At 47.4% G+C, this 8,889-nt stretch overlaps 2 protein-coding genes across 4 annotated transcripts; one reads left to right on the plus strand and one right to left on the minus strand.

Moving 5' to 3' along the window:
* Window positions 1–230: 230 nt before the first annotated feature.
* Window positions 231–2,369, plus strand: LOC115670611 (protein LYK5). Its single transcript, XM_030591914.2, has 2 exons — window positions 231–1,611; window positions 1,712–2,369. Exons 1-2 carry the CDS (start codon window positions 570–572, stop codon window positions 2,056–2,058), a joined length of 1,389 nt encoding a protein of 462 aa, XP_030447774.1. The 5' UTR covers window positions 231–569; the 3' UTR covers window positions 2,059–2,369.
* Window positions 2,370–3,506: 1,137 nt separating this feature from the next.
* Window positions 3,507–8,386, minus strand: LOC115670840 (uncharacterized). 3 transcript variants are annotated; one of them, XM_056310148.1, is made up of 10 exons: window positions 7,901–8,386; window positions 7,234–7,284; window positions 6,734–6,772; window positions 5,631–6,086; window positions 5,064–5,473; window positions 4,848–4,947; window positions 4,664–4,723; window positions 4,487–4,576; window positions 4,279–4,398; window positions 3,507–4,197 (listed from the first exon to the last, which is right to left on the minus strand). In XM_056310148.1, exons 1-10 carry the CDS (start codon window positions 8,318–8,320, stop codon window positions 3,883–3,885), a joined length of 2,061 nt encoding a protein of 686 aa, XP_056166123.1. In that variant the 5' UTR covers window positions 8,321–8,386; the 3' UTR covers window positions 3,507–3,882. The 3 variants fall into 3 exon arrangements, with proteins under 3 accessions (XP_056166123.1, XP_030448064.1, XP_056166124.1); XM_030592204.2 differs by having other exon boundaries at window positions 6,656–6,772; window positions 7,901–8,385; XM_056310149.1 differs by lacking the exon at window positions 6,734–6,772.
* Window positions 8,387–8,889: the final 503 nt, after the last annotated feature.

An 8,889-nucleotide genomic window follows, 5' to 3' on the forward strand; every position in this document is an offset into this window, starting at 1 on the left:
TTCATCCCCAGTCAAAAAAAGGGTATAAAATTTTAGTGATGTACCTTTCCACATGCCGTAGTGCAGCTATGCCTAAGCAATTCAATTCTTTACTATTGTTATTGCGGCAGCCTTGAACGGACAAAGTCTGATTCCACAAGCGAGTCCTCGTCACAAAGCTGTTCCCCTTTTGTTTTAGCGGGTGTGCCGTGCCGTGCCGTGGTGTTTAACTTGGGCTTTCATAAGATACGATGATGATGATGATGATGATGATGGGGTTTGGTCGAACCGGACAGACGCTGTTCAAATTGTGACCCTTCTCCCTCTTTCGTTCGTTCGTCATCGATTCGTGTCCCCCCCAACCCTTTTTCTTCCTAGAAAGGGGAGAGGAAAATCATCCCTGGAAAAACACACGTTCTTCCTCCATCTGTCCTCCTCCGCCGCCGCCGCCGCCGCCGCCCGGCGCGTGTTGGCAGCAACCCAGCTCAATCCATGACTGACCCACCCTCCGAAATCCACTCCCACCCCGAACAATTACCCTTCTTGGTCTCTTGTTCTTGTTCTTGTTCTCCTTCTGCTTTTGCAGTTTGATGAGCGGTCATATGTGCAGGACCAAAATGGCGGTGGAAGCGACCGAGCCCACAAGAAGACCGCCCCACTCCTCCTCCTCCCCGAGACTCTCCCCCTCCCAGACCCCCTCCAGATTGGCCCCCTCTGATCCCTCCGCCTCCGCCTCTTCCAGCGGCGGCTACTACACCTCCACCTCCTTACCCAAGCTCTCCTCCGGCACCGGCACCGGCGGCACCGGCACCTCCTCCCACTCCAGCGCCACCCCCCTCTCCAGCTTCCGCCGCACCCTCCCGGACAACCCCGTCATCTACGCCTTCTCCGAGCTCCGCTCCGCCACCAACAACTTCCTCGCCAAGACCCGCCACTCCTCCTCGTCCTCCTCCTCCTGGCGCTGCTCCCTCCGCGGCAAGGACGTCGTCGTCTTCCAGCGCAAGTTCAGGCGCAAGATCGACATGGGCCGCCTCAAGGACCTCCTCGGGATGATCTGCCGGATCCACCTGGTCAGCATCGCGAAGCTGCTCGGCGCCTCCGTCTCCGGCGACAACATCTACCTGGTCTACGAGTTCGTCGACGGCGCCAGCCTCTCCGATTGCCTGCGGAACCCTAAGATGCCCAATTTCACGGTCCTCGGGACCTGGATGTCGAGGATGCAGATCGCCGCCGACGTCGCGCACGGCCTCGATTACATCCACAACAACACCGGCCTCAACATGATCCTCGTCCACAACCACATCAAGAGCAGCAGCATCGTGGTGACGGAGCCCTCGTTCAGAGCCAAGATCTGCCACTTCGGGACCGCCCAGCTGTGCGGCGAGGCGGACGAGAACGACGTGCTCCGGGAGCGGGCGGAGAAGGGCGGCGGCGGCGGCGGCGAGATCAGGGAGGAGGAGGGGGCCGGCGAGGGGCCGTCGGGTCCGCGGCTGATGAAGCGCTCGGACAGCCGGAGAATGCAGTTCGAGGGAGTCCGAGGTTACATGTCGCCGGAGTTCCGGGTCACCGGCGTCGCGACCCAGAAGTCCGACGTCTACGCCTTCGGGGTTGTGCTCTTGGAGTTGCTATCAGGTAAGGGGAATGCAGGAACCGTCGCCATTTGTATAATTTAATTTAAAAAAATTCAACAATTATTTATACCGTATCGAATTTGCAAAATACGTTTTTTCAGGTGAAGAGCCGTTCAAGTATAAATACAATAAGGAGAGCAGGGAGTTCTTGAGGACTTCGATCATCGAGACGGCGAGGGCGGCGGTCGACGGCGGGGACAACGGGGGAGGAGGAGTGGAGGGGAGGCTGAGGAAGTGGGTGGACAGGCGGCTGGGCGACTCGTTCCCGGTGGAGGCGGCGGAGAAGCTGGTCCGGCTGGGGCTGCAGTGCGTCGAGCCGGACCCGGACAAGCGACCCGACATGAGCCGGGTCGAGGGGAAGGTGTCCAAACTGTACATGCAGTCCAAGAGCTGGTCGGACAGCATCAAAGTGCCCACTAACATATCGGTTTCATTAGGACCCAGATGAGAGGTTGGTGACGAAATTCCTTATGCCCGCCATGGGGATTGGTTGGTTATTCCTAAATTTTTAAAATTGAATCGAGAATTTCTTATCCGGTGCTTGATTCTTGAAGCCCAAATTCAATTAGTAGACGTGTAGATTTTTTCATTTTTTTTATTAATTCTTCTTTTGGATGGTTTTGTGGAATTTTGGAATTGAGGGCAACAGCATGATGTGACATGACTGGATTTGGGTTTCACATGAGTCTACTTTTTTCGAACAGGATTAAGGTTTTAATTAATGGACGGAATGGACAGGAGTTTTGGTTCGGATGGGAACTGGAGTCTTCCTAATTAGTTTTTATAGTTTTAGTTTTGCGGGTCAATTCCCAATTAGTTTAGTCTGACTGATTGATTTTCGCCACGTAAAGAAATGGTTTGTTGATGGATTGGGTGCGTCATGTAGCTAAGGTAGGCGCCCAATCCTTCGTTCTTCTTCTTAATTATTATATCAACTTCTTTTTAGGCGTATCCTATCTATGACCAGCTAAAGATTTCGATCCATAATATATGTATGGTAGTAACTTTTACTTTTCATTTTTTTTTTGTTATCGTACGGGTTAGTAACATATGAAATTTCTCAAGATTCTTTGAAATCTTGAATTTGTTGGGGGGTTTGACGGGACAAGCGAAAAGGCGAGGTTCGACCCTCGCTCGCCCCCCTCGCCTAGCCAGGGGCAGGCGAGGCTCGCTCTCGCTAGTGGCCGATGGGGGCGAGCTTCGCCAGGACCTTGTCGGTCCTTGCCAACGACCGGATAGAGGGAAAAAGGGTAAAAAAAAAATAAAGAAAAAAGTATTAAAATATTAAAAATTTGCGTGTCAGCATTGGCCAGTTGGTTGGTGTCCATGTAAGTGCCGGCCAGCCAAAATTGGCTCGATGGGCTAAATTGGCACTAATGAAAAATGTTTAGAACGGGATTGGCAAAATTGAAAGATTTAAAACTGAATTGGTGTAAATGTAATAAATTTAGGACTTTTTGAACAATTTTCCCTATACTAATGTGGCGCCAAATGTGCAGAAAACAAAAGGAAAAAACAAGAAAAATATGAAATCATAATTAGACAATACTAATTATAGCGGGGAAACAAAATACTCGACTGCACAAATCAAGAAAATTAGAAGGTTTCGACCACACGAAATAAATTTACAAATTGCACAAATCAAGAAAGTTAGAGAACTGAATTGCACGTAACAAAATTAGAGAATCAAATTGCACAGCTACCGAAAATTATATTAACAAAATCATAGGAGATGGATCTTCCGGTGGCCTTCAAATCTAACGACGACATCGCCACATCGCTAACATTAAATTCTTTGATTATTTTTCCTTGCCATTGAATTGATTTTTCTAAAGTCGGTCTCCCTGGATTTCGTCAATGCTGATGGGACGGTCCATTTGCTTTTCAGGGAAAGTAAAAGCACGTAGCCCAAGAAGAGATTTCTTTCAAAGACGAGTGGGACTAAGGAGAAAGAAGAGGAGCGGTCCACTCATCAATTAACAAATCATTAATGAGAGGGAATAAAAAAAAGGTCAAAAGACGAAACCTAAACGCGTGCATGGTTCTAGCCCGACCGGGGAGTTGCTATGACGATTGCAATGACGAACAGGGGACGCACATTTTCAGTAGAAACCGGGAAAATCAGGCGGTCCAACTTGGATCTTGAGTGCAAAAATGATGCACATTTCACCATCTTCCGCCTTAAAAAGAGTAGAATAGTCTCTAGACCTTTTGCATCTCGAGCTTTATTAGATTCTTCACAGGACGTGACTGGAGAAGAATGTTGAATTTACTACATGGCCAGGAGGTACTGGAACTCGTAGTCGTAGGGTATCTTCTGGACCGTGATCAGTGCCTGGCCGCCGCCGCCGTTGTGGCTCCGGAAGCAATCCACTATGGATTTCCGGAGGGTCCCGGACGTGGGCAGCTGGTGGCAGACCCACTCGACCAGGGCGTCCGGGATCGTCGCGAAGTCGTGCATGTTCCGGAGCAGTAGCTCTGGGAACGCAATCCTCTTCGTGGCCGTGACCACCACAGAGGCCTGCAAGTACTCCAGCTTCGACTTCTCTAGCTCGGCCGCAAGCCCATCCGCCGTGTATATCCTCACCTGCAAGGGTTTCAGGGTTCGTTAGAATTTTGAGAACTTGTGTCGTCTCAATCACATATGCATATGCGGTCGGCGACTCACAGCAGGGGATGAACGGGTTCCGCGGCACAGAGCGAAAGTGACATTAGGATCCGTGTTCTCTAGCCCGTAGACTTCCCGGACTAAGTCCTCTTTGGCATCCTTTTCGACTTTTCTGTGAACCTGCAGAAAAAGGGGGTGGGTGGGGTTTGTTATATCATATTTACGCAAATGCGCCGCTTGGGAATTCGCCAAACTCAAAGGTCATCACCTCCATAATTTTAGAAGTTGCAGGCTTCCTCAAGATGAAATGCTCTATCGCCTGGGCGTTTATCGTGTTTCCTCCTATATCGAGGGTAGCCTGAATTCAAAAGACATAAGTAAGACGCATTTTTCATTGATCTGTATTAGAATTGTAAGCTTTTTACTAGACATTCCGCGAGTGTACCTTGTTCATCAGTGTAAGCAGCTTTTCTGGAGTAGAAGGCACCCCGTACTGGAGAGAACCCTGTAAGAAAAACGCGTGCAAATAAAAGCCAGGGTATATGCAGACATAGGAAAAGAAAACCATACAACAATATGTGACGAAATTTGTACACTGAAAGGTAAATTTTCTGTTTATCAAATTATACATGCATGATACAAGCGTTGTACATGTTGATCCAGAATGCCAGCTTCTGTTGATTTGTCAAGAATCGCAGATCCACTGTCTTGAGATGACTCATTAAGTCCCTGGAGACATTCAGATTGAGAATTGGAGCTACAAGTGATGAGTCGCGAGAAATTTTAAAAAATGTGAGTATCTCTTTCAATATGCACAGAGTTATTGTAGCAGCAAAGTTTCGTACCTCAACTTCTTTAGTAAGGGAATGGAACTAGACGAAGAAATGCACTTAGGATCCATAGAACTTGCGGTAAATCTGACTAGGTTCTTGTAAGGGCCGATGTCTCTCGGAATAGAATCCTCCATATCAAACACGCCGTATGGATCTTGTTGCCTTGAACTCAGTCCAGTCTCAACTCTGAAGCTTCTTGAGTTGAGAGTCGAGTTCAGGGACCGGGAAACTGGACCCGACTTCTCTAATTCCATTACTCTCGACATTCTGAGTAGCCTTATGAAAACGAAGTTCAAACACTTCATAATGTTCTCAGATAGCTTGTTGGGTTCCCACTTTTGCTTATTGTCTTCTACTTTCATTGGACTCGGCATGAACATAGGTGGCGATTTCAGAGGGGTCTCCTGCCTTCGTTCCCTTGGCTGAAAGGCAAGTCATCTTGATTTAATTCAAGAACAAGAATGCTCCAAGATGGTCGTGGATATTGATCGAACATTGCCTTTTGACAAGCTGAAGTAGAGTGGTGTGTATTCATCTGAAACACAAATGGACTGATTATGAAAGACGCATCAGTTTTACCTTAGGTGTAGGGTGTCTTAGGTCTTGCAAGGGCAAGGCCGGCTTCAGCATCCGGCTTTTCCTCAGAAGCCTGTCGTGAAACTTAGCATCCTCGAGGAAATGATTCTCCTTCTGATCGGAAAATTGTCTTGAATTTCCCGTTTTCTCAATCAGAGTGAAGTCCTTGATGTTGTAATCCCCTTTGATGGCTTTGCTTATGAAATGCAATGCTTTGGTCTCAAAGGCCATCCTCTCAGGAACAACTCTGTTCAAGGGGCTCGGACTTGGTGTGTATGATAGATAGCCAGAAGCAGGATGAGGATTGCTCGGAAATTCGGGTATCTTTGTCTGTCTGGACTTTGCTTCCTTGGTAGCTTCTTCTTCATTCTTTAAATTAGCTTGAAGTCGGCTTATTTGGCCTTCAAGTCGGGCTATCTCGTCCTCAACCATTGCCAACTCTGCTAATAGCTCCTTAATCTGTATAACAAACAAGGAATTCAAAGATAGTTTTTGTGCTAAATAATGTCTTAATGCCCCTTAAAACAAATTATTTTTTTCCTTTTTCGCTAATGGAGACTTAATCAAGTTACTACCCAGGCAAAGGTGCTGATAATCATGAATTGGAACATGTTATCTCCAAAATTCTATTCTGAATAAGTGAGATGATCAAAAAGTTCTTGTTTACAACAAGGTAATGCGCTTCCTAGTGAATCAAACACAAAATTCAAGTAGGCTCCCCATAGACGGTCGGAACTCCTCTCATAATGTATCATAGGCATTGCAGTACTTATTATTCCAAAGATGGATGGATCGCGATGCACCGAATCAACTTTAAACCATACACTGTACTGCTGAGGCTGATTCTCAACTCTTTTGTCAGACAAAGGCTTAATTTTATACAAGCTCGACCCTATGATATCAAAGCCCATGCTGTAATACATTACTTTCCTTGAAGGCTTGAACAGCAAACATATTCTCTACACCACACTCCATTACTTCTGTCAAAAAGAAAGAAAAGAGAAAAGAATCTAATAAATACACTTAACCTTAGGTGGAAGAAACTTTGGAATCGCATTGGTCGAACCATTTTTCCGGGACTGGACGCGCTCCAGGATCTCTCTCACCTTCTCTTCTTGACTCAGCAAGAGTTGAAGCATCGAAACCTACCGAGCGAAATACATCAACAAAACAATCACTTGCTTAACTGCAACATACGGAAGAGGTCACCAAAATTGTGTCGCATGTTAATTCTCTTTCCTGAAGTGAGTCACTTTAATTGTCTGACAAACTGGGGGGAGAGACGGCAAGTGCATAGTGCAAAAGGACAGGTATGGTCCAATATTCAGTTCTCCTTTAAATGCTCTACTATCTATGGAATGAACTCCAGCTGGTAAATCTGAAGGAGCATCTGATGCTAATGGGCCAGGAATTGGTCGCAGAACATGCAATTTATGGGGGGATCTAAGCCTTCTAATCTCTTCTTTAATTGGCACGCATAATTCATTTCCCGAATTTGCCGGAGCCAACCACTGCCGTAATGGATTGATAAGAAGAGTAATTCTCTAATCTAGTGCAGATCCTTCAAATCAAATAAGAACAGGTTCCCAAATCCAAGTTACATTACCTCTCTCTCCAGCTCCTCCTTCTTTTTCTGTCCATTGAGCTGCCTCTTTCTCTGTGTGATCAACAAATATTGCATCAAAATAAGCGAAATTCGCAGCAGGAGACTCGTTAGAATTTTTTCTGTCGTGCTACACGGCATTCGTAGAAACGAAATTCGCATAGAGTAATTAATCGGCAGTGACGCCCCGCGACAGTAACTATATTTAGCAATGACTAATGAGGAATGGATAATTCTTATAGATAACAACAGATTATGCAGTAGATTTAACTAATAATCACCGCGAAAGAAGATGGTGAAATTCCCGAATTGAAAAACAAGCTGACGAAAAGACGCATTCTCTCTCGAGAATTCTCAAAAGTTTCTCTGCTTTTTCTCTTGCTTACTGAAACTGATGATGATGATGAATCATGCCAGACGCTCAAGCCGTCATGAGCTCTGTACTCACAGAAGAAAAGCGACGCGTTCTTCGTCACGTCATGCCCGCGACACGAAAGCACGCCGGAAAAAGACAGAACAGTACGTTCGACTAGAACAAATCGATCGTTTAAGCTATCGGACGAAACTAAAAGCCGACGCGAACGCGAAACAGAGCACTGTTGACACGCTAGGAATAACCAGCCCCGATCGTGGCTCCCGAGCTACAAACAGAGCAATGGCGCGCACTTACGAGCTCGGACGACGACGAAGAGCGATCCCCGCGGCTAGCCATGGGAGACACCTCGCTGCACCGCGGCTCGAGCTTGCACCCCCAGCGCGACGAGGAGCAGCGGAAGTTAAGACAGGAGGGGACGACGGCCGAGGCCGACCTTTTGTGGTGGCGGCAGTGGTGGCGGTGGGAGAGAGGCTCGGAACCGAAGGAAGAGCGGTGGCCGGTTGTGGTTGCTGCTGACGGCGGCGGCGGGCGGTGATGATTGCCGGAGCTACGCGAGAAGTCGACGAGCGTGCGAGCGCGACGAGACAGGGAGGAAGGGGAAGGGGAAGGGGAAGGGGAAGAGGAAGAGGGCGGGAGGGAGTTTTCAGAGACGGGTTGGGGGGGAAGTAACCGTCGCTGTTGGTGGAGGTGAAGGTAGAGGTGGTGGTGGGACATCGTCTCGACCACCACCCGGTCGTGCAAGAGAAGACATTATGAGAGAGAGAGGGATTAGTTACCCCCACGAAGATTAACTGAGTTAGGACGAGAGTCGCTCTAACGTAGCTTGCAATTCTCGTCTGGTCTCTCTCGAGGTCTTTACTTTTTCTTTTCTTTTTCTTTTTCAGTGGTTATGTATACACACCTTCTCGAGTTTCTCTCTGTTTTTCAAATTTTTTCTACTTTTGTTTAATTTGATTTGATTGGGGTGACTTCAGCGACCAACCACACGAGGTTGCTGTAGGAGACGGGTTAGGAACGCCTTGCAAATGATGGGATCGCGGGCTCGTTTGTTTTCTTAAGCATGATGATGACATGACCATGGCTTTTTGAGCAAGTTACTATCGAAATCTTAGAAATCAGAAACACGTTCCGTACCGGATGTTGATAGTTCAATTCAATTTTCCTCCGGCCCTATTTGGAACGAGTGTGATGTGGGGAATAAACAGAAAGTATGGCATCGCGAAAGTCGGCTTTGAGAAGGTGCAGTTGCAAGTTACCGCCTGTTTAGATGCATCCAGATAACT

This window comes from Syzygium oleosum, unplaced genomic scaffold (genome assembly GCF_021117445.2).
Source record: "Syzygium oleosum isolate NSW1041296 unplaced genomic scaffold, Sole_v2.1 Sole_v2.03, whole genome shotgun sequence".
NCBI lineage: Eukaryota > Viridiplantae > Streptophyta > Magnoliopsida > Myrtales > Myrtaceae > Syzygium > Syzygium oleosum.

What these genes read in the sequence shown, in the direction of transcription:
- LOC115670611 (XM_030591914.2), top strand. Translation starts at nt 570, where the DNA reads ATGAGCGGTCATATGTGCAGGACCAAAATGGCGGTGGAAGCGACCGAG. An exon ending in GCTCTTGGAGTTGCTATCAG is followed by an intron (nt 1,612 to 1,711) that starts GTAAGGGGAATG and finishes ACGTTTTTTCAG; the next exon opens with GTGAAGAGCCGTTCAAGTAT.
- LOC115670840 (XM_030592204.2), bottom strand. Translation starts at nt 8,320, where the DNA reads ATGTCCCACCACCACCTCTACCTTCACCTCCACCAACAGCGACGGTTA. An exon ending in AGGAGGAGCTGGAGAGAGAG is followed by an intron (nt 6,773 to 7,233) that starts GTAATGTAACTT and finishes TTCGCTCGGTAG; the next exon opens with GTTTCGATGCTTCAACTCTT. An exon ending in ACAACGCTTGTATCATGCAT is followed by an intron (nt 4,724 to 4,847) that starts GTATAATTTGAT and finishes TTTTTCTTACAG; the next exon opens with GGTTCTCTCCAGTACGGGGT.